This window comes from Procambarus clarkii, chromosome 17, assembly GCF_040958095.1.
Source record: "Procambarus clarkii isolate CNS0578487 chromosome 17, FALCON_Pclarkii_2.0, whole genome shotgun sequence".
NCBI classification, from domain to species: domain Eukaryota; kingdom Metazoa; phylum Arthropoda; class Malacostraca; order Decapoda; family Cambaridae; genus Procambarus; species Procambarus clarkii.
The window spans coordinates 50,061,513-50,087,174 of NC_091166.1; the positions used below are offsets into that span (position 1 = coordinate 50,061,513).

Sequence of the window (25,662 nt, forward strand, 5' to 3'; positions counted from 1 at the left end):
ACCCACAGTTGGTATAGAAAAAACTCCCTTCTACTTGAGTGTCCACTAGAGGTGGTTGTACTAAAACTTCCTACCACCAAGGGGAAGCTCATTCTGGAGACAATGTCTCTAGAATGAGTTTTACAAAACTGCCTGTCCAAATGTTCGCTGTTATTGTAGCATAGACCACCGAGTCTATCAACTTTGGTGATTTATTTTTTTGTTTTGTTTATTCTGGAGGGGTTCTTGGGTTGTTGATGCTTGGTTAGTTCAGAGGGGGTGCATCATGTTCTGTATCCGGTTGCCGTGCAACTGGCTCTTCGCCATTACTTGTGCACCACGGCCTCTGTGGCAAGGGATGCATTTTGGGTTGACCCAGTTTCCCTTCTTCCCTGTTTCAGGGCACGACTCTCCCAGGTCGTCTGCAAGATTATTCGGTCCAGCCAGCCTGCGGTCTATTCCTGTGCCCACGATGTTCGTAAGTTTGCAGCTTTGGCTGCTGTTTTTGGTAACAAGTCCTGGGCTAGCATTCGGGCATGGGACTTTTGGAGGTTAAGCAGGGTCTTGGCCGCATGGTACCTCGTTATGCTCGTAATGTTCTGGGCCCTTTTCAGGCTTGTGTAATCTTGGGTTGCAGGTTACAGCCAGTTGTCTCAACTTCGAGTTGAGGAGCAAGTGGCAGCTGCCTCCCGGGTAAGTTCCTCTTTTTCCTTTATCTTTGGTTAGGTAGCTCCGGGGAGCCGAAGGGGGGCTCTACAGAAAACCAGTGTTGAATGTAATTAAACGCCATTTTCTAGGCGAGACCCAGAGGCTCCCCAGCATCCCTCCCTCCGGTTGGTGGATTTTGTGTATTTGATATTCAGCCTCTGAACTGAGGTTGGGTAGCTGGTGAGAGGGGTCTGGGGCTCCCTCTTTCCCTTCTTGGGGAGGGGGTAATTGTGCAGACAGCGGCTGTGGTGACATCTTGCTTGTTTTCCGATTTGAGAGTTTTGCTTGTTCGTTCGGCTTTCGGTTTGCAATTTTTAACCAGCTGTAGATTGTTTTGGGATTTCTACCTTTCTGGGTGCCTGACTTGGTAGATGGCTGATATAGACTGTTTCCAACCACACGGGGGTGTCTGTAGACCATTGCTCCTCTTGCCTCTCTGAGGGGGCCAGGTTCTGGCACGTGGTCCCTGGTAAGCTTAGAATTCCATTGAGTGACTTGCCATGGTCTAATTTATACACGTCAGCCCAGTATAGCTCTGAAGAGCCTCTGGGTCTCGCCCAGAAAATGGCGTTTCATTACAGTTTTTTTTTTTTCCTTCATAAAAGTTTTAAGAAAAACTTTTTGTAGTTTGTACCATGAAATATATTGATATAGGAGACTGGGTTATGCCTCAATAATCGTCTTATAACAATTGAGCCATGTATAGTATTTTTTTTTTTTTTTTACCAAGGGCCCACTGAAGCTACGTGGGGTTTCTGCAGAGCGCGTTGTGGTCAAGTATTGCCCTGTGGTCACACCTGCCAAGGTTCTTGTGGGTTATGCCGTCAGGGTCGTCTTCACCTTCCTTGTATAAAGCGTTGTGAACGAAAGCTTGTATGTGGTCATAGGTAAGTATTGCTGTATCCACTGTAATATATTGACTGGTAATGGCTAATTTAGTAGTAGTATAGTATTAATTTAAATTATAGTAAGTAATAGTAATAGTAATTACTTATAGTAATATATATAAGTAATAGACTATATTCTGGTGAAATTATGAATGTACTAGAGTCTGGCGATTGTTAGGTTACTGTAACAACCAATCTGAACACCTATTGGGGGGGCAGATTGAGAGACTGAGCTTTTTTATGAGCGAATACTTTCTATATCTTAAGTTTATTTCCATATTGACATAAGCTATTTTGATGTATTTCAGGTGTCAAGAACTATGTGGAACTGTGTGCCCACCATGCCGGCAGGCTGTCAAGTGGTGTCCTCATGTATCCAAGATGATTTGCGGAGCACAGTTGCCCATTTGTCGGGTGCGTAGTTTTTTTTACCTTGTGAAGTTGGAGGTGATGATGATAAATGATTTATGATTTACGGTTTACATACGATTTACATATGATGTAAAGTTGTGAAGCACTTTAATAATGGAAGGGAAGGTAATTCTCTACTACAAGGAAGAAATTCATATAATACCATACACTGTAAGTTATATGGTCACAATAAAATAATTAAGGTTCAGTACACAGGGAAATTGATACATATACTAAATTAAAGTGCTAATCAAAATTATTATTGTAATTCTAGAATTAAAATAAACACAAGCTACACACTACGGTATTTTAAATAGAAAGATTTAAACAAACCGTGCATACGTTATATATTTTTCAACACATATAAGAGGGGGGGAAATATGCGTGCAATCCAAATACTATCACTTTTAAAATGCTTAAATTGAGAAAACACTTATAAACTGTGTTGTGAGGTGGGCACCTCACAACACAGTTCCTGCTTCCCCCCCTTTTTCCATCCACTAAAAGATTCAGGTGGCCTGAGGATTAGAGGTGCACTGGAGAGCCAAGCTAGCCTACCCAAAAGAGTAGGGAAACTCAGTTACCCTAATACACAGCTGGAAATATTTACAAAACAGCACCTGGTGGCCTAAGCATCGAAAATGCAATTGGCTTGTGAATGATTTTCCAATTTTTTTTCTAAGAAGTTTGTCTAGATGTATTTTAAACTGGGGCACAGATTTGTACAGCAAGCTGTTCTAGAGGTTTATTTCTGTAACATAGACAAATCTACAGTTGTCTTTACTGAATTGAGGGGCTTGGCTACCTTGAAATTTTTACCTATAGTGGTAAAAATGTCACATTAGACATCCTAAAAGTAAAAGGGTTGGATTTACATTAGAAGATACTGAGCAAACTTGGTAAAATGGGATCATAGTGTCTACAAAATGCTTAAGAAGTCAGAAAGACAAATAGAAATGCATGGTAACAGTAATAATGTTACCGTTTGTTACAAAAGGTTACAAAAAGAAAATGCAGCATTGAATATAATGAAATGCTAATTTCAGGGTGAGCCTCAGTTGCTCCCTGTAGCTACAGTTCTGATACAGTAGTGCCAAACTACTGTGTCGACCAGACCACACTAGAAGGTGAAGGGATGACGACGTTTTGGTCCGTCCTGGACCATTCTCAAGTCTATTGTGGATGATTCTCAATCGACTTGAGAATGGTCCAGGACGGACCGAAACGTCGTCGTCCCTTCACCTTCTAGTGTGTCGTCTGGTCAACATACTTTAGACACGTTATTGTGACTCATTGCCTGCATACTGGGTGTCATAAATTGCAGAGTTGTTGTTGGCCTACCTGGGACCATGAGCCAGAACCTGAGCCTCCTATTAATGAGGTGTAGAGTGCAGTGGCACTGTAATAAAATTCGGTTAATTTTAACAATGTCTGCCACGACTGAGGTCGGCACTTGAGAAGGTTGACCTCGGCATGCTGTGGTTAGGCCATTTGAATCCCAGTGCATCCTGCCAGCCAAAACTTGCTCCTGACCCTAGGGATGACAGAAAGCCAGAGACAACCCAACTTATCCAGGGCAAGGACCACCACAAGCGAAGAAGCCTTTAAGGAAGCAAACTCCGAATAGTCCAGGGAAGAGAACCCTGGTGACACTAGGGAGCATACAGGGAAGAGAACCCTGGTTGCACTAGGGAGCATACAGGGAAGAAAACCCTGTGTACATGCAGCTCCGATTATCCTATACACCTGGCTCACACAGCACAAATGTGTATTGGAACAGCACAAAGGCAAAAGCCAATTCTTAGCTGAAGCAGAATATTGGAGCCAGAGCACCAGACTGGGCACCACACATTGTCTACAGTCAGCAAAGAACTGATGGTGGAGCAACTGGCTGACCACAGTCTTCCTCTCTCCTCCCCTCAAATGAGGGGGGGGGGGGGGCAAATAAAAGAAACTATCAGGAGAAAGTGCCAAAGCCATTATGGCTACAGTATAGAGCACTGGTTGGGATCATGATGAGGATTAGGGATGGGATAGACGGTAAAAAGAATGGTGCCCAACCACTTGGAGGGTTGGGGATTGAACACCGACCTGCTTGAAACAAGACTGTTGCTCTAACATCCAGCCCAATTGGTTAGGGGTGGGGCAAACGAGATTGCTCTGGTTTCATGAATTTTCAATCATTTGTTTGCATTATTGGGGCATTCTTATGGTAATTTGGAGGCATCTATCTTCCTTATAAGAAGCAGTTTTGTTTTGTTTCAGTGACTTTGTGGGTGCTTCTCCAGTGGTGGCAGGCATGATTAAAATTCACTGACAATTTTAACATAATACAACTGCTCTCTGCACCACATTAGAGACAGCCAGGTTCTGGGTTATGGTCCCTGGCCTAAAAGAACTTCGCAATTGATGGCACCTAGTACTTTGGCACTATATCAGCATTGTAACTTTAGGAAGCCACCAGGGCTCGTCCAGAAATTGGCATTTCACTACATTTAGTGTTGGTTATTTACACTCTGAATTCCATTCCTAATATATTTTCTTATTAACAGAAACCATGCTCTTCAACATGCAAGCATCACCAGTGTTCGAGTAAATGCAGTGACAACTGTCCCATACCACTGTGTCAGGAGCCATGCTCAAACACTTTGAAGTGTGGTCACTTATGCATTGGGTTTTGTGGTGACCCTTGCCCACCACTTTGCCTCATTTGCCATGATGCTGAGAATGTTCCCGAGACTGATAATAATACCAGGTTTGTTTCTGTGCAAATATTCTACAGTGATTATATTAAAGAGTATGTATTCTATAGTTGTATGATGTTTTCAGTAAATAGATTTTAGGTACCCAAACGAAGTTAACGGTTTGGAGCTAAACTTGTGATGTCCCATCTTTCCAGTCGTGTTTGTCATGTTAAATTTTAAAGCTACTAATGTTTCGACATCCACACCTTAAGTTGTCCCAACCTTAATATAACAAAACCTGAAGATGGCACACTCCTAGGAGCTCCTCTTGGAGCGAAGACCATCGACGAGGGCCTTGGTAAGAAGATTGTTGACCTGAAAAGGATGGATGAGAGGATTGAAGACATTGATGCTCACAACGCACTTTACCTCATCACCCAATGTTTGTCCCTCCTCAGGCTGGCCTACTTTTAGATGTTCACCATCTTTCAGTAGCTTTAAACTAGAAAAGTACGACAGTGTGCTGAAATCATTGTTGGAAAAAGCCCATAACCTTTCTCTCAATGACTGAAACGAGCCTCCCTTCCTGTTAGACTTGAAGGCCTTGACTTTCACACAGCATCACAGGACTGGTGAGTGCATAAGTTCATAAGCTCCCACCATAGCTGAGACAGTTGTGAACTCCATTAATTGAGAAGGTGAAGTCTCCATGTCCCTTGCAGGAAGGGACAGCTTAACTGCCTCTAGTGTTGAAGTGGATGGAGGTGGTCAAGCTACCTCCAAAAGTTAAATCTGACTTTACTCGGAAGCCCACAGTCAGTTTGGAACCAGAACCAGGAAGGGAAGACCAGATGCTGGGTGAACCATACAATGAAAGAAGAGTGGGCCACCTCTGGGACATCTAATTGAACACTATACTGCAAACCATGGATGCGGGAAGAGTCCTGCTAATCAGCAGCAGCCCAATATGCCTCTTGTCCCTGTTGAGGCCATTAGGTAGATGGTGGTCCTTGGGTATATACGTTGCAGGACTCTGGATCAAAGGCATCACCTACCCAACAGGGATCGAGGCAGAGGGAGACAAAATGACAACTTGCATGTAGCAAGGCTGACAAGCGCCCTTCAAACTCAAATGTAATGAGAGCAGATGCAACAGGTTGATCCATGACAAGCCACACCTCTTACCCACAGGGGTGTTACTAGGGCCTGAAGCTTCTTAACCAACCAGGATGGCCAGGTACTGGGGATGTTTGCTGAAAGAAGACATCAAATGCATTCTATGGGCTATACTCTACTACAAAGGGTGTCTGCAGCATGCCTTATGAACAACCATGCCCTAGTGAACCCCTATGACACAACCAACAACCCATGCACTACCTAGGGTGAGAGGCTCCATCCTGGCGACCTGGCCTCTGAAGGGAGAACTTCCGAACATACCAGAGAAGTTACTGTTATTGCAAAGGGGAATGCTAGATGCAACCCTAGGGAAAGGTCAGCCTAAACATCTACAGCTTGTAGTGAAGAATAGACAAAATCCACAAAAGAAATATGGCAGGTAAACACATGCTCATTAAGCACATACAGAAAAATGGGAACAATTAAATTAACAAATGGTCCCCACAGACCAAAGTTCAAGTGATGGCTGGCATTTATCCGAGAAAAGAAGTGTATTTCATTATGGTGAGGCAACTCAAGAGGGCTTAAGTGCTTAGGAATTGGCACCAGGACTGACCTGCAAGCTCTGGGACACCACCTGTTAAGCACTAGGAAATTAGAATGAGGCTTCACATAAAGAATTTTGGTTTTGAATTGTGTAGTGATTTAGCCATTTTGGTGCTTCCTTTTTATGTACTATGCAGTTGTCTGCATTGCTTGGCATACTTTCTGGAATGCTTTCTTGGTGTGAGTGATAACAATTTCCAGTTCTGTGCCTCAGTGAGGGGGAAGGGGGGCTGGATTCTTGCTCTGGTCTCCAGTAGGGCAAACATGACTCCCACGACTGATGTGACTCAGTAGTGAGATAGCTTCAGGGAGCTATCCCAGTAATATTTTGAGAATTGCACATCAGGCTTGAAAAATTGTGCACTTGAAGGAATAAAACTCCCAAAAAGTATGTATATTAGTGGCTTTGCAAGAGTTCAAATCCATATAATTTATTCTATAGCCCATTGTTATCTAATTGCAAGTGTCTTAAATAATCAAATAAATAAATGATATCAAAGAGTTCAACATATTTTCAAGGTACGTGCTGTTAGAGGACTGTGGACACGTTATTGAAGTTAAAGCACTTGACGTGTGGATGATGAAGCAAAACGATGCCATTGGATTAAAAACTTGTCCAAAGTGTGCAAACCCAATTCACTACAATCGACGTTACAAGAGGATAATACAAGGGATGCACCAGGACTTGAGTATTGTGAAACGAATGTACATGGACAAGAAACCAAATATCTCGAGTGTAAATGTTACGAATTCATTAAGAGGTAGGAAAAAATATAATAAGTGACTGGTTTTGTGGAGTGGATGATGAGCATTTCTAGAACAGTCAAGCACTGTAGAGTTTTGCTAATAACTGCTTGGGTGACCTTGAAGATAGCATCACCTGACTAGGGAGAAGTTAATAAGCATAGGAGGTTTCCTGTCCCTAACAAAGCTTAATGTTACCATTGTTTATTATCGGCTTCCAAAACACCACACAGCTCTACACCAGGCTTTGGAAATCTGGATTGGAATTAATTATATATATATATATATATATATATATATATATATATATATATATATATATATATATATATATATATATATATATATATATATATATATATATATATATATATATATATATATATATATATATATATATATATATATATATATATATATATATATATATATATATATATATATATATATATATATATATATATATATATATTATATATTATATATTATACATACATACATACATACATACATACATACATACATACATACATACATACATACATACATACAACTTTAGAACACTTTCCCACCAGGAGATTCGAACCCTATCCTGCACAGAAGCCTTACAGCAATTGGCATAACTGGTATGCCTTTAACCCACTGCACCAAACTCAGACCCTTAAAAGAGATGGTAATTTTGGGGTATTTAACCCCCCCCCCCCCAAAGATCACCACCTCCCAAGGGCAACTAGTTAGTGAGGGGTCACTCACGTTCTTTCATCAAATTCCTGTTAATATGGGAGAACTCTGTGTCTATGCTTAATGCACAACTTGCCTAAACCTGCAAGAGAAGTTATACAACTTTAGAACACTTTCCCCTCAATAGTATGTAGCTTTGGACTTCCTGTCTGTAGTGTGTGTGTGTGTGTATGATGCAAAACTTTGCTGTAAATAAAGTTCTACTGAATTACTTTCATTCTTTATCATCTTCATATATCTTGTATTATCCAACTTGCTATACAGTATATCCATAAATGTTTTCCTAGTCTTACAGAAAAAGATTTTATATATATACAATTTGTCTTTCAGATTTTATGTCAGGGGACTACTTCTCCAATGAGTTGTATACCCTGATGACTACCATGAACATGGCCCCAAACAAGAAGAGCTTTAAAAAGAGGTGGATGCAAGATGCTCCCAAATTAAGCTACTCTGAATTACGCTTAATCGATTTCAAGGCTAAAGTGCTAAAAAAAGCGTACATGATCAAAGCTCGTGTGATGGAGCATCATTCTAGTCCACCAGATTTAATTGGATTATCACCCAAAGATTTGGGTTTAATGCTTTTTACATTTAAAAGTAGATTGTTTCCTCAACTAGAAACACTTGTTAAACGAGTAATGGAATTAAGATGCCACGAGGCTTCAGAATTTATTGATGGCACAAGCTGTGAGCTCCAGCGTATGCTGCTTCTACCTTCTTTCTGGTTATTGGAAAAAAAATGTCAATCGGATCCTGACACTCAAATGAAAGATGTCTATGACAAACTCGTGGAACTATTTAATCCTAAGAACAAGTTTACATATCAGCAAGAAACTGAGGTTCTCAAGCTCTTAAGGAAGTGTGGGGACGGTAGTTCTAAATATTTAATTATATATGATAACAGAAGAGTTGGCACACAAATGGGTGTTAAGATGACCCAAGGTACATGGTTTAAGTGTCAACAGGGTCACATTTATGCTACTGAAGTAAAGGACCATAAATGTTACAGGTGTGTGGGAAGAGGGTATGAAAACATGAAATGACATTAGATTGATGCTGTATGAAATTTCACAAACTATACAATAGATAGATTCACTGTTAGAATAAAGAGTAACAATCACTGAAACAGTAATAAATGAGTTCCAGAATAATTATATTTTACAAAGACTTCAGGAGCTGCAACAGTGAACTTCAATTATGAGAGTGCGTGGTTGGTGCCTCAGATTAGCGTACGTAATCCCGAGGTGTGTAGACAGCTTCATAATGGTGTGCCTTCTTACACCATTAATGTGACATACAAAAATTTACTGCACGATATAAAATGATCTATAGTTTGATTTTATGTAAGATGTTTGAAATTGCTGAAAAAAAAAAAAAAAAAAAATAAAAAAATTTTTAGACTAGACTATAATTTTACATTGTTACTATATTAATAATCTTTATTCATGAATAATGTTTATTTTTTTGTTTTTACAAGTTTTGATGAATACCGTATAAATAATAGAATAAAGTTAGAAGTGGATATCTGCAGTTTTAATATGGATAGATTAGGTTAGCTTTGAGAAATTAGAATACCTACTAAAATGTTATAGTATGAAGCAAAGCTGGTGAGAAGGTTCAACAAACTATAAAGTGTTGGTATTAGGCTAAGGTGGTGAGGATGTTCAATGATAAGTTATTAATTAAAATATGAAGTAATTGAGTTGTTAGCTGCATTTCTTTAGCATTACATTGGTACTGAACATGTATTCAATACTGCTAATTGCATATGGAGGAGAATGAGAGTAGACCTTCGTTTCTTTGATGACCAAACCACACGCCAGATAATGAAGAAATGACAATGTTTCAGTCTGTGCTGGACCATTATCACATATATCTTAACTCGGTCCAGGACGGACCGAAATGTCGTTGCTTCTGCATCCTCTGATGTGTGATTTCGTCATCATATCTTCAGTCATGTCATCTTGACACATCGCCTGCATCTTCATGTTATTTTAATTACTGCAGTGTATAGTTTATATTTAATGTCTTTATAACCAGCAAAGTCATTTTATGTTTTATTACAGTAATTATAAATATTAATGGTATCAAAAATAAGCATACAATAGTATTTCGTAATATGATGTAAAGCCAAGACGGCTCCCCTTCAAAACTAAAATATTTATATATATATATATGTACATGTAACTTGTTCATATATTAAAGTTGCAGAAGAATTACCACGGTACACAAGTTGCATTGGTACATGTATTTTTAATTTACTTTTAAAACTCTACATTTTGCTAATATAACTAAAGAAAGCATGAATCGAAGAACTAAAATATGATTTATGTTCCAGAAACAAATTGTTGCACGTTTATTTTGCACAAGGTCTGAGAAAAATATACTTTTGAAATAATTAGGATTCTTAAAGTTCATTAATTTTCCATTATACTTAATAGAGTTTCTATACAGTATGATTTAGTCATCACAATTATTAAAGATAGAATTAGGATAGCTACTGTGTAAATAAATAACCATATTGGGCTTCATTGAAGACATTTTTTTGGCATTACAATATACTTTATTATCTTAATTTGCAAGTCTTTGATGATTTTGTTAAACTTTGAATGACACATTAACTATGGAACTTGTAGCAACTAATACTGTCCTAGATGAAGCAAATATTGCCAGTATTATTTTATGTAATCCTGTATAGATAGTAAAGATTGTATTTTATATTGATTTAACTAGTGCAAAATTTAATATATAAAATATTTTCTAAATTCCAACTTGTTTCATGTCTTGTTTGTATCTCAAGTGTGAATATATTTATCTGAAACTTTGAATAGCACTACAGTATAATAATTATAAATTTGGGAAATATTATGTATACAGTGTGTGGTGATAGATATATATATATATATATATATATATATATATATATATATATATATATATATATATATATATATATATATATATATATATATATATATATATATATATATATATATATTATTATATTTTGGTAGCAGTCTTTCTTGTAAACATATGTTGTTAAATATGACTGAAAAAGGAAGATTAATAATTCTAACATGAATTATCTCAATATTTCTTATGTTTCTTTTTACTGTCGACAGTAAAAAGAAACATAAGAAATATTGAGAAAATTCGTGCTAGAATTATTAATCTTACTTTTTCGGTCATATTTAACAACACAGTATATATATAATATATATACACAGTACAGTGGCACCTCGATTAATGAGCAGCTCTATTTACGAGCATTTCCAGTAATGAGCGAGGCACTCTCGGCAAATTTGTCTATTGACAAGCAAAACCACATGGTGCTTCCTAGCATCTCGCGGGTTCTCGCAAATTCTCAGACGCCTCCGACGCCAGTCTTGTTGTTGTATCATGCACAACAAGCATATCTCTGCATTTATATGCGCTTTTCTTTGTTTTTTTGTGGTTTTGTGACTACAATTTGTAATGCACGATGTTACCAAAGAAGCTGCTTGCTAAAGATAAGTGTTGTCAAGAGGAAGAAAGACACAATTACTGTGGATTTGAAGAAGGAAATTATAGCAGAGCATGAGTGTGGTGTCTGTGTGACTGATCTCACAAGGGAGTATGGCAGGTCCTCATCAACAATTTGCACCATTAGTAAGAGAATGAGGAGGTAAGGGAGGATGCTGCCTCTGCCAGTGAGATCAGGGAAGTGTTGGGAATGTTTGAAAAGGTGAACGCATTCTTGGAAAAGCTGCCCTGATAAAGCAGTGACAACCCGGTGTGTTAACATGTTTAATGACAATTTGCCGTCTCGTTTTAGGAACATCCTAAAACAAAAGCAATTGTCAATAGGTACGTTCTTTGCAAAAGTAGAGAAAAGAAGTGCCAGTGATAGTGAACTACAACTCGGTCTCAGTGGGGTGAAATTCCCAAGGAGAGAGAGCCTGCCTGACTCCGAGGTGGATTCTCCTTCCAAACCATAACCCCTCTCCTCCTTCCCACCTCCCCATCATCTCCCTCAAGCCAGCAACGACTCTTCATAAGGTAAAGTAAACATGAAAACAGTATAACAAAACATAATACTGCACATATAATTATATATATTTATATAAAAAAGTCATACAAGTATGGATGTTTTTGGGAGTGGAATGGATTAAATTGATTTCCTTTATTTTAAATGGGGAAATTTGTTTAAGACGAGTTTTCCACATAACGAGCTCGGTGCCAGAATGGATTAAACTCATTAATAGAGATGCCACTGTGTGTGTGTATGTATGTATATATATATATATAATATATATATATATAATATAATACATATAATAATTTTTTTTAAACCCTAGGCCAAGTATTTTTTTTAGTGGTGGGGTTCAAAGAGGTCTTGCTCTGTTATTACTTTTCTTATATACAGTATATCTATAATGCTTGATCAACCAATGTCACTCCTGACCAAAGAAAAAGCAGGGAAATCCAAAGACACCTGACCACCCTGGGTGAGGGCTACCACAAGCAGGAAGGTATACTGTACCTTTGATGTACCATAGTACTTATGTCACATAATGCTTATAGTTCCTATGATGCTAATGTTCATAGTTTCCCTATGGTACGTGAGGAAGGGTTGGTGCCTAGGGATAACTGTAAATCTACCACAGGGAAACTGAACATTAGCATCATAGGAGCTATGAGCATTATCTGACATAAGTACTATGGTATCCCGATGACAGGTTGAACCAGGAGGCCTGGTCAGAGACCGGGCCACGGAATTTCACCACTTAACATTCATTTTATACAAACCATTCATTTTATCAAGAAAATGAAGAAATAACTTGCCAGACAATATTTTAATGAGCACAACGAAAATCTTGTATTCGGTTTACATTACATGTATCTGGTCATACTTACAGTCAAAATATTCTAACTCAATTGTGAACTACTGTTACACATACCTTCCAGAAGCACCAGCTTCCTGTCCCAGTTGAGGCTATAGAGACATGGTGGTGGTGTTCAGGTAATTATGATGTACACAACAGCATGGGTAAGAACACTGGTAGGATGGTCATCTTATTTTTCAGGGCCAAGTTTGAATCTCCAATGGTCCAAGTGAATAAAATATGATGCACACACTTAGTTCAACTATTGGTGATTTATTATATTAGCAAAATACTTCATTTGTCACGATAACTATTTTAGTTGAATCATTTTAAGTTTCAAACAAGGAAAATAATATGACAATCACAGTAATGTGTACAACTAAGAAATTTCAGTCAAGTAACACTTGAACTAGTGACATAGTATTATCTGTACAAATGTCGTAACATAGCATGAATTGATGCAAATATTACATTTACCTTTCGAGATGATAATACTCCTATATAGAAACAACACTCGCTGTCTTGACAGCAACTTCTTAAATATTCATTTTCTAACAATGTGCTCAGTTGTATTTATGTATATGATGACTCATTATCATCACTGATAGTGTACAGTAGTGGAAAACATGACAAGGTTGAGATATATGTGGTTTCTCCTGGGGACAGATGAGAAGGGATCCTGCCACATCTCCATGAACTTATTAATGAGATTGCAGAGTTATTTGCACCACTTAGTTGAGTGCATTAGGGGCACCGTCTCCATACAACAAACACGACAATTAGGAGACCAGTTAAATATTGTACGTAGCTGATAGAGTATCCTCAATTATCCAGACCAAAAGGTACTTCCACACATTAAGATAACTGGCAATATGTAGTGCTCAAGAAACCAGTACAGTAGTATATATTATAGTATGAAATACATGTCCAAATTGCCAGTAGTAGTATTCAATGCAAACTAAAAACTGCGCATCATTAAATTTTCCTCTAAAACTTTCAATTTAGAGATTCAAAATTGTGTATATTTATATATATCATAGTAAAAATACACACAGTTGGCTTCATTCTCAACACATTCAGGGGATCCTAGGTTCAATTCCTGGGTAGGGGGAAAAATGGTTGATAGTTTCCTTTCACCTAATGCTTTTATTCACCTAGAAGTAAATAGGTACCTGGAACTTTGGCAAATGTTGTGGCATTGCATCATGGAAAGGGTCAGTTCAACCCTAGGGGAGGAGGAGGGGGGGGGGATGTGATACATCAAAAAAATGTTTGTGTGTATGCGCATGCACGCGCCCCCCCCCCCCACACACACACACACACACACACACACACACACACCTGGAGTGTGTATGTGTGTACATACACCATACATAGGGCCTGGAGTGGGTGAGGTCACATACCCGTGGGTGTTGATCAAGGCAGCCACGGGTCTCCGGCGACATCCTCCTGGGCAATTACCCATAATTAACATCTTTAAACACCACGAGCGTAGCTCTCATCCTATAACTACACTTAGGTAATTACACATACACACACACATACATATACACACACACACACATACATATACACACACACACACACACACACACACACACACACACACACACACACACACACACACATCACTCTCACTCACTTCCTGTCCCCAGCAAAACAAATTATTTTCTGTATTAAAACTGTCATTAAAGCAAGTATGAATTTGGGGTGTAATTACACTTTCATAATGTCAACATTGCATAAAACAAATTCCATCTTTTTATAATAATCCCAAATCTGCAGTGCCTAGTTACAATAGGATTTTTCTTTTCACCATTACACTACAAAGGTAGTGACTTTTTTAAATCAATACAGTATACAAAAATATCAAACTAATGAGAATTACAGTATAACAAACTACTAAAAGTATGTACACAAACCAGTGAAAAGAGACATCACAAAAACTAAGATGAATTAGAAACTGGTAATTTTTTAATTTAATCTGCTAAAGATCATAAAGCAACCATAATAAGTATACATTAATAAAGTAATATCAAGTGAGGGAACATCTGAATGAAGAACAAGGTCAGTACAAAAATTATTGCAGCACAGAAATCAGCTAGCTGAATACACTAACTCTCGGAGTATGGTTTTCATCATATGTTGCTTCCTGGGGTAATGTGGTTATCATGTGTTTTGATTTAAAGCACTATTGTCTGGGTTTTACATGCATGTTGCTAATATGGATATAATAGCTCGTCGTGGTGTAATGGAGTGATTTGACACAAAATTCTGCTATCGTTTCACGATTACCTTTAGTATGTGAATGAGGTTATCGTCACAAATGTCACTGTGCAATACAATGCTCATACTATTCAAATCACTTGTGCTGTCCCATCTTGAGTACTGCTCGATACTCGCTACAACCATAAAGCACCTAAATTATTGGGCTTGTCTCAAAGCTCTTCAAATGTACTCTTTAGAAAGGAGACAAGAAAGGTATCAAATAATATATACGTGTAAAATACTGGAGAGGTCAGGTCACAAATTTTTACTGTAAAATAACAACATACTGGAGTGAAAGATATGGAAAGAAATGCAGAATAGAGGTGCAATAGGCACAGAGAATACTGCATGAAAATCAGAGGTCCATGGTTGTTCAACATCCTCCCAGCAAGCTTAAGAAATATTACTGGAACAAAAATATATGATTTCAAGAGAAAACTGGATAGTTTTCTTCAAGAAGTGCTGGACCAACCGGGCTGTAGTGGATATGTGGGTCGCTCCAAGCAACAGCCTGTTGGACAAAGCTCTCACTAGTCAGGCCCCAGGCCGGGCTTGGGGAGCAGAACTCTCGGAACCCCATCAAGGTATGCAAGTAAGTAAGTAATTATCATTGTATAAAACTCCATCATAACAACATATGTAATACAATAAAAGAAACATCTAAGGTAAACACTGGAGTTGTCTCATAGTATATTGCAAGCAAAGCCAACATCGGGTGTTGACAGATGATACCTACCTACCGACCTTGTTGTAATTCTAAGAATCAACGTCCCTGTGGCCAGGTCTCTGACTAAGCCTCCAGGTTGGTGGTCTGGTCAACCAGGCTGGCCCAGATCACCAACACACCTCATCCAACCAATAAGAAAAATATTTTTAAGATTTTCTTACATTTTGTATACAAAATAATTCTATGAATTTATTATTATTATTATTTTTGTTGAATTTTTAGATTTTTTATGCATAGGAAGGTATGGCCATATTTCAACAGCTAAACATTGAGGGTTAAAATATGCACAAGCTTGATACAGAACTAAATCAACAAGCACAATACATAAATTAATGAAGTACAAGCTGAATACACGAATGTCAGGTCATTAAAAAGCTTGCAACATATTCTTGTTTCAAACCTTAAACCTACTTTATGAAACTATATTCAAAATGGTCACAAGTCACAAAAATCCAGATTTACAGGCTAATGAAAATGCCTTAAGAATACAATAAATATTTGTTGAACTTCAAGTTTATATAAATTCAGGACAAGATCTTTTTTAGGTAAATTGATTTACAAAATGAGAAGACAATATAAATATATTTTTAATTAAAGCTCGGCTAAATTGATTAGCTAGTACAGTGACACCTCGGCTTACGAATGCCCCTATTTATGAACTTTTTGGGTTACGAGCCCAATTTTTTCGTAAAATGTAAATTGGCTTATGAGCTTTGCCTCGAGTAACGTAGTTGGTTGATATACGTATGGGCGACCTAACGCAGTGGTTCCTGGTGGCACAGTTGCCCGTGCTTCAGTTTACCAGTGCCTCCCACTTAGTGACGATCGTGCATGAATTTTTTGTAAAGAATTTCATTGTTTTTCGGCATTTTTAGGTTTTGAACATAAGTCATTATTATATATCATGCCATAGGTCCTAAGAAAGTAAGTGGTAAAGTTCAACCTAAGAAAACACATGCAAGGATGATCATAAGAGCAAAAACAAGAGATCATTCACAAACAAGGAAATGGTATATGGGTTGTTGAACTAGCTAGGCAGAACAACAAATCTATGTCAATGATATTCACTGTAATTGCTGAGAAAAAGGACATTATGAGTGCTAAAGTAGCAAAAGGCATATAAACAATCACGAAACAAAGAACACAAACACTTGAGGATGTTGGAAAGTTGTTATTAATTTGGAAACGCAACAAGGAGTTAGGTGATAGCATTTCAGAGGCCATCATTTGTGAAATAGCAAGGCTATTGCATGAAGACCTTTTAAAGAAAACCCCTGGAACAAGTGATGCAGCAGATATAAAAGAGTTTAGGTGAGCAGGGGATGGTTTGAGAAATTTAGAAAAAGAAGAGGCATTCACAGTGTTGTGAGTTGGAGGAACACAGCGAAGAACTGACAACCAAATAACTCTTAGCCCTTCACAAGGAGCAGCAATGAAACCACTGAGGAAATTTTTTAGGGGAGGAGGAGGCAGTACAGAGTGTCCCTTCTTCAACAATTAAGAAGTGGTGCAGACTATGGAAAGAAATGCAAACCTTTGTTGATACAACTCACCCAGAGCAAGCTGTAGTAGGCCATTGCCTTAACCTTTTTAATGACACTGTGATGCCTTGCTACAGACAAGTGTTACAATGTGGGGAAAAACAAGTCTCTATGGAAAGGTTTTTAGTGAGAAAAACAAGCAGTGAGCCACAGCCAGGTCCTAGTGGTATGCAGGCAAAACATAGGAGAGAGAGAGAGAGTACCCCTAAGAAGTTGTCACTGCCTGGTGTTATACTAGAAAGGGGCTCTCCCTTCCAAACACTAACACCTCTCCTCCTCCTCCCTCCCTCCTCACTGTCTTCTATATGCCAACAAGTCATCAATAAAGGTAATCTATAACTTGTACATGCTATAGTATTAAATATTTGTGTGAATTAGGTATGAAATCTATTTTGAAGTTAATATTTTTGGGAGTGTGGAACGGATTAATTCAATTGACATTATTTCTTATGGGAAAATCTGTTTCAGGTTGCAAATTTTCAGCTAACGAACCGTCTCTGGGAATGGATTAAATTTGTAAATGGAGGGGGCCACTGTACCTAATTAGTAATAAGATTTGCATTTGAGCATTACTGCTAGTCAGTTTTTATATAGATAAAAAACAGCCTGTACATACAGGCTCACAAATCATCAAGCATTTACAGTTCTACTTAAGAGACCTGTATAACTTTCCTTCATTGGCCTAGTTTATATTCAACAGGTTATGAGCTTGGAAACTTCACAACCTGAGGTTGTTATTGTTATGGACAATCTTACAGCACCTCAGAGATCAAATTATTTTATAAACAAAACTGCCATGACAGGAGAAATTTTTTGTCATACTGAGAACTTTGCTAATGTGTAATAGTTCACAAAACTTTGTTACATTCATTTTGCTAAATATCTGAATACTTCTCATTTCACTATTTGTGAAGTGCCAAACCCAAATGATAAGCATAATTACAAGCACGAGTACCTTGCACTGTGCCAAACCTGCTTCACATACCCTAAATTCACTAGTGGGTGTTCACCAAGGTGACTATCTTTAGACTTGTATGCAGTATCTACATTTATGTGTAAACATCCTCAAGATGCACATAATTAGTGATTTTCTATAAAAATTAAATATCTATACAAGGCATGTTGTCTGCTTTGGAAAAAGTTCAACAAAGAGGGACAAAAGTCATCCCAGAAGTAAGTCAATTCTCATGCCAGAAATGGTAGAGGGCCACAGCACTAACCACACATGCCAAACAGACATAAGAGGGCTAATCTCAAGACCTTTAAAATACTGAATACGTTGGGGATAATAATCCAGACCACTTCTTTAAGAGGGTAAATGTGTAACAAACAAGGAATAACAGCTTCAACCTCAACAAGCCAAAATGTAGGGTAGGAAATGGGAGATGTTTTTTACCCATAGTCCATAAACCCATGAACCCACCTACCCAGTGAAGCTGTAAATGCCAAGACATTACTTCAGTTTAAAATCTAGATAGAAAACATTCCCAAGGGTAGACCTTTGACAAGCTTTTGACTTCCAGGCCTTGTTAAGGCTACTAGGGAGAGTGGTTTTCAGCCAACCTGTCCTCAGGAAGATCCCTGAGAGATAATGGATTAAAACAATACGTAATTACTGTTACTATCTACTCTATCCATGGTTAGGTTAGGTTTCATTATGTTTGGTTACATTAATACAGTTATTATCTGTAATGTGAAATATGAAATTCGGAAACTATTTAGTGCACCCTAACATGACTACATGTATACATGATCCCCCCCCCCCCACCTAATTGCACCCAGTTCCAGTGTCAACATCAAGAGTAGTCTTGTTTGCATCCTAGTGCCCAGAGGCAACCTTGGACTTCTTGGGTAACAATTCTGGTAGTGCTCCTTGCTGACCAGATAGAATTACCTTATAACTGGAAGAATGGCAGATAGTGTGGTATTGCACATACCCAACATCTATATCTCTCTGTATTGATAAACCATGTGGCATCATCAACCAAAGGGAAGCAAAGAATGTAAATAATTACTGTAGTTTTGTCCCAGTAGGATAACATCAGGCAAGGAACAAAAGTGACAACTCTCAAAGAGTTACTCAATGAAGCAACGAAATCCAAGAGCTTCCTATTCCACCACTTCATGACAATCCACAGTAAAAATGCCTACTGCATCCTTGGTTCCAACCTGTCCTCTAATCTAGCTTGAAAAAAACAAAATCAGGACAGCCCAGCATTGAATGTAATGAAACTACCAGTAAAAAAGTCCCACTGGCTCTCTGAAGCTATCTGGCCAATATTGCTTCACATTAATGGGTTACATCAGTCAAAGGGTTTGTTTGGCCTACTGGGAATCAGAGCCAGAACCTAGTCCCAAACAGGTGTAGAGAGTGACAATCTCCCACCCCACTGGGAAAAGAATCCAGAAAATCAATGAAGCTTTACAGACAACTGGAGGGTTCGCAAAAAACAAAGCATCGAAACTTCCAAATACTGTACTGTAACTCTTAAACAGTTTGCACAGGTCAAGAGTTTCACTCAAAACTAGCTAAACTCAGTACTGATAGCCACCACCAGGTGGCCCAGCCCCCAGCTGGCATCCCAGGTCAATTTTGGAGCTGGAGAACAACTCATTGATGAACTGATGAACCAGGGAGGGAGGGAAGGAATTGGGGAGCCACCGGGAATTTAACAGAGATTTCATTACAGTCAAATGTTGGGTTTCTGCAAGCGCCTCCCCCCCCCCTTCCCACTCCCCCCTTCCCCCAAGTGGTTGCCTGAAGCTAATTAACCATCAAGAACAAAAACATGGGGCTTTCCAGAGAGGAGGAGAGGTGGCAGATACCAAGATGGAGAAAATTCAGGATGGGAGACAGCCCAAAACAACACCTGACCGATTGGGACTAGGAATATTAATGAAATATCAGCGGCGGCCAGCACCCCATTACAATGCCAAATATCAGCCCAGGACTTGTTGGAAAAGCAGCTGCTTAGGCAGCATACTTAAGAACATCGTGGGCCCAAGGGTAGACCGCAGGCTGGCTAGACAATGACACTGTAGGCGACCTGGGAAATGCTAGCTTGGAACAGGGGACCAAGGAAACAGGGTCAACTAACAAAGCATCCACCAAAACAGAACAGGTAGCCTGCAGGTAGTGGCAAAGAGCCACCACTGGACCAACTTTGACCAACAGAAGGTGAAACCACAACTCTACCTGTCACTAAGGAAACAAACATGCTGAAAAAGCATTAGAAACTTCTCTTTTGTAAACAAAGTGGTAGACAATTGGAGCAAATTAAGCAAGAAGGTGGTAGATACTAAAACCCTCAGTAGTTTCAAAGCGTCATGTGATAAGTATCAGGAAGACACCATGAGTAGCTACTCACCGTGAGAGTAGCTCTTATCTTGTAACTACACTTAGGTAATTACATATACAAAAGAGCTGAAGATCAACGCCTACAAGCACAACTAGCCAAATACATGGCTCAAAATCTATGGTAAAAACTATATGTAATGGAACATTTCATGTTCATTTTCACATTTGTAACATCACTCTTCCCACTTTTGCAAAGAGGTCATGCTATCCATACTATAATGGAGAGGTCCTATCTATACTATAGTAAAGAGGTCCTAGCCCTCCTCTTGCATCTAAAATCTCAAAATGAGGCAATTGTCCCTGAATCTTGTGGCAAACACAAATATAAGCTTTACTTGTGGCAATAACTACTAAGATTGTAAATGCATATAAAATATAAATACTGTAATGCATAGTAATATTTTTTTACATCAATAAACCAATATTTAATGAATATCGTTATCCTGATGTTAAAAAAATTCTGAATCATCATATTTGGCTGCTCCTTACACAAGTGTATAGTAAAAAAAAAAAAATAATTGCACTGAATGTACACAGTATCGAGTATTTTCCTGTTGTTACATTACAAACATTATTTTCTGTATTCTCACACAGACTTAAAATGATTAAAGTTCAATGAAGGCAGTTCAAAACTCTATCATATATTTCAGCAAATATTCACCATTCTGCTTCATGAGACTAAATCAACTATTTTATAAAAATTGCACAAAAATATAATACCTTTGTTACTCTTACTTATGAAATACTGTAATTACTCATCTTCACTTTCTAATTCATCTATAAGGCTAGCAAAATCATAGACAAACCAGGTTGCTGTGTTTCTTACAGCTTCTCGTACAATATTCCCCCCAAATCCTGAAACAAGAAAAGGTAAGATTAATGAATGATTTTATCAAGTTATTATCAAGTTATTGCCATACATTGGTATCTTCCCTAGCTCTTTGAGCTGAACAGACAATACCTACCGGGCTCTGAGTAACACCCTCAGTGCTGTTGGGCGTTACAGAGGGAAACCTCCCTGAAATTTTAAGTTCAATGTAATGAAATACTCTTTCTGGTAAGCTCTTGTTTCTGCCCTGTTCCTTTCTTTCTCATGGGGGGTGTTTAGGGTTCAATACTGGTAGCTCATGAGTTGGGTCAGCTGCTGGTCAGTCACCTGGCCCACCATGTAATGACAGTTGGGAACAACATTGTTTTCCCAGCAGCAATAGTCATTTGCCTTGTGTGTATCAGGAATAATTTTTTTCAAATAATGTTTTGTATTTTTTGCCTAACCTTCCATTTCATTTTCTTAATTTTGGGTAGATCTCTCTTTGCCAAGCACTTACCGTTGTAGAGCATGCCACATACCGGTCCTCAATTCTGATAAACCAGTCTCTGAGCATTGGTGCAGTTCGTAATGCTTGGCTACACTAGAAAGTAAAGTCCACATCACTACCGAGGGGATCCTCTCAAAAAAAAAGACAAACACCCCATCGAGAAAGAACAAACCTGTGAAATGATGAAGTGAAATCCACCACCAGCCTTCCCAGCAAATGATGATAGCATGAATAAATGAAAGAGTAAGAGTAAACATGAAAAGCTCCAAACAGATTTGTGAACCATCTATGCATACTGCAACCAATCCATTGGATCAGGTGGAGATTCGGATATATCACTACATGCGCGCAAAGTGAAAGGAGAGCTGTAAATTAGAGCAGGACTAGCCACTAGGGAGACAACAGAATCACATGGTCCATAAAGCTTACCAGTACAACAAAAATGGAGAAACAAACTGCCACCTGGTGTAGTACAGACTCTACACCCATTTGGTTGGTATTTGCATGCCAACCTTTCAAACAGCCATACAAGCAGTTGTTGTGTTGGCTTACTACATTGTTTCTATATCCATATTGATATAAATTTATACGAAGGTACAAAAAATAACCCAATGTACCTTCCTGTATATAAATAAATAAATAAATAAATATGAACTGTCTAAGTACGACAAGTTTCCTTTATTCTTGTGTTCTTATGTATAACTTGCCTATAAAAGCATCAGCGGGTGGGCAAGCCTCCATGTCGGTTGCTCCATCACCAATCATAACGATGTTTGAATAACCTTCCCTCTTCTTTAGGTAGGCGATGACTTCTGCTTTACCACCTGACTTGCTTGTTGGTTGTGCTTCATCAAATCCACCATATTCACCTGTAAAATGTAATTATTTATAACCTCTGGAAATAGAGCTCCCCTCCCTAAAGTATAGCTAACAAAACTTGTTCTTACTCTTATAAATAATGGAAGGAAAATATTATATTATCCTCTAATCAAATAATTATATTATCCTCTAATCAAATAAATCTCAAAATAAACAATACCCAAATTTGTAACAAATTAGATGGCAAATTCCTTGGCATTCTCATTGACCACAAGCTGAATTTCCAGGGACACATTCTAAACATATCTAAAAAAGTTTCAAAAACTGTGGGCATTCTTTCTAAGATCAGATATTATGTACCACGCCCTGCCCTGGTGACTCTCTATTACTCCCTTATCTATCCATATCTCAACTATGGTATTTGTGCTTGGGGCTCTACTACCCAAAATCATTTACGTCCTCTAATTACTCAACACAAAGCTGCTATTAGGACAATATCCAATTCTGGCCCCAGACATCACTCGGTACCCCTATTCAAATCCCTGAATATGTTAGACATTAAGTCACTGCACATTCTCTCATGTGTACTATACATATACAAAACGCTAAATTGTAATGCCAATCCTGATCTCAAAAGCTTCATAGAAGGTTGTAACAGAACCCATGAGCACCACACCAGAAATAAATACAGTTTTGATATTCCTAGAGTACGACTTAATCAAACCAGAAATGCTCTACAACAGCTAACTCATCCTAATCCTTGCACAGAAGCCCTCCAGAATTTCTTTATTGAAGATCAGCATTGTTCCAAATGGATAACAAAAACTGGAACCCAACTCAGAATGTATCAGGTTCATGATTTGTACCAAGAGAAACAACAGCGGCACTTTCCTGCACCGTGGGAGGTTACACCCTTTCCAGTTTTAATCCCTCCCTTTCCACCCAAGAAGCAAATTAGAGATCAGCCCAAGCTTCGTCTTGAGGCAAAGCTCAACGCCTTAAGCCATATTGATGCTCTGTCCACAGAGCATTCTCTCTCTCAAATTATATACACTGATGGTTCCCTACACCGCACCACGGGTGCAGCTGGAAGTGCAGTTGTCCTGACAATGGGCGATGGCCTATACTTTGAGTGGGGAGTCCGTATAAACAACTGGGCCTCTACCCTTCAGACTGAACTATTTGCCTTGATCCTTGCACTGAAATGTGTACAAGTCTCAAAACTTGATACATTAATTGTAAGTGACTCCTTATCATCCTTAAATGCTCTCAACTCTTTAAGACATAACTGTAACATGCTCGTGTCCGAAGCTAGACACAAATACAACAAAATTACTAAGGATGGTAACAGAGTCCATTTCATGTGGTCTCCATCTCATGTTGGCCTCCGAATGCATGATAGAGCTGATAAGTTAGCCAAAGAATCTGCCTTTAAAGGAGCCGTTGAGTGTAACCTTGGATTGTCAATGAGCAATCTGAGAGCAGCTGTACACCGAGAACTTCAACAAGATCTTGTAGATCTGAGGCAAAGTGAAATTGACACCAGTAATTCCATCTATCATCATACTATCATGCAAGAGGAGCCACACATCTATGGATCATCCAATAAAATCAGCAGACTTCTAGATGTTACTACTGCTCGGCTTAGACTCGGTTACAAGTATCTCTGGGAATTCTCATTATCTGCTGATGTAGACCTGACCAAATGTAAACTGTGTCAACAAAATTATTCGCACACCCTCCGTCACTATGTGATGGAGTGCGAAAAGATACGTGAATTTAGAGACAATTCTATAACCAATGTTCCAGCGATGTGTCAATATTTCATTCAAAATGATCTGCTACCAGAAATTTTAGCCAAATATCCCCAGTTTGCTAACTGTAGGTAGTAACTAAGTGATTGTAACCTATCCACCGCTGCCCACTGGATGGGGGGCGGTGTGCAGGACAAACATATAAATTTTGACACTAGCTCTCCACATATGTCAGTTGCTTAATTTAGAACCTGTACTTGAGGTCGATCTCGAACCCATTGTTGATGTGATGACTTATATTGAATTTTGTAACTAGCTCATCAAGATTGTAACTTGCTTAGCTAAATGAATTGTGGGGTTCAGTCCCTGAGCCCATTATGTGCCTCTGTAACCCTTTCCACTACCGCCCACAAGATGGGTATGGGGTGCATAATAAATGAACTAAACTAACTAATCAAGGGGCCCAGAATGTGGAATGACCTTCCCAACCATGTTAAAGACAGTACCTCTCTCAACCAGTTTAAGATAAAAACTAAACACTACCTAATAAATTCCCTGTAACCTACCTCACTCCTCTATTGTCAACCCATGTCCGTTATTTTCTTTTTTTTTAATCAACACTGTTTGTCAACCTATTGTATTTGTGCTGCTTTTTCAGTCATGTTCCCCCTTTTTTTTTTTTATCTTTATTTGTATTTGTTCTCAACACTTTTTATTCTTTATGCTCAATTAGTATTAAGTTCTAGATATTAATGTTTTTCTTGCCCGAAACGCATTGCGTAATAGTGGCTTTAGGCATTGTATGTACTAGCTCTATCTATATATCAATCCATTAATGTAACATCACTTGTATGTATATACCTTACCTGAATAAACATCTGAATCTGAATCTGAATCTGAATCTGATATAAAATATATATATATATATATATATATATATATATATATATATATATATATATATATATATATATATATATATATATATATATATATATATATATATTATATTATATTATATTATATTATATTATATTATATACGGTATATATATATGTACTCAGAAAGAGTGTTGATGCTGAAACCATCAATCTTATTCTACATGGGACAAGAAATACACCTTGGGGTACAA

The 25,662-nt window shown here is 38.2% G+C and overlaps 2 protein-coding genes across 7 annotated transcripts in view; one reads left to right on the plus strand and one right to left on the minus strand.

Moving 5' to 3' along the window:
* The window catches only part of LOC123772452 (NFX1-type zinc finger-containing protein 1), a 41,116-nt gene extending 30,466 nt beyond the window's left edge, over positions 1-10,650 (plus strand). For 5 of the 6 annotated variants that reach the window (XM_045765636.2, XM_045765635.2, XM_069326026.1 and 2 more), the window contains 5 exons: positions 1,418-1,574; positions 1,883-1,988; positions 4,538-4,740; positions 6,911-7,152; positions 8,207-10,650. In XM_045765636.2, the coding sequence (XP_045621592.2) occupies positions 1,418-1,574; positions 1,883-1,988; positions 4,538-4,740; positions 6,911-7,152; positions 8,207-8,922 (1,424 nt within the window). In that variant the 3' untranslated portion in view covers positions 8,923-10,650. Of the gene's footprint in view, positions 1-380; positions 458-1,417; positions 1,575-1,882; positions 1,989-4,537; positions 4,741-6,910; positions 7,153-8,206 lie in introns of those variants that run through there. The other variant, XM_045765638.2, reaches the window with a different exon arrangement.
* Positions 10,651-12,699: 2,049 nt separating this feature from the next.
* aay (phosphoserine phosphatase) overlaps positions 12,700-25,662 on the minus strand; it is a 44,099-nt gene continuing 31,136 nt past the window's right edge. Inside the window, exons 5-6 of the mRNA XM_045765640.2 lie at positions 22,665-22,826; positions 12,700-21,493 (exon numbers count right to left, since the gene is read on the minus strand). Of these exons, the coding sequence (XP_045621596.1) occupies positions 21,390-21,493; positions 22,665-22,826 (266 nt within the window). The 3' untranslated portion in view covers positions 12,700-21,389. The remainder of the gene's footprint in view (positions 21,494-22,664; positions 22,827-25,662) is intronic.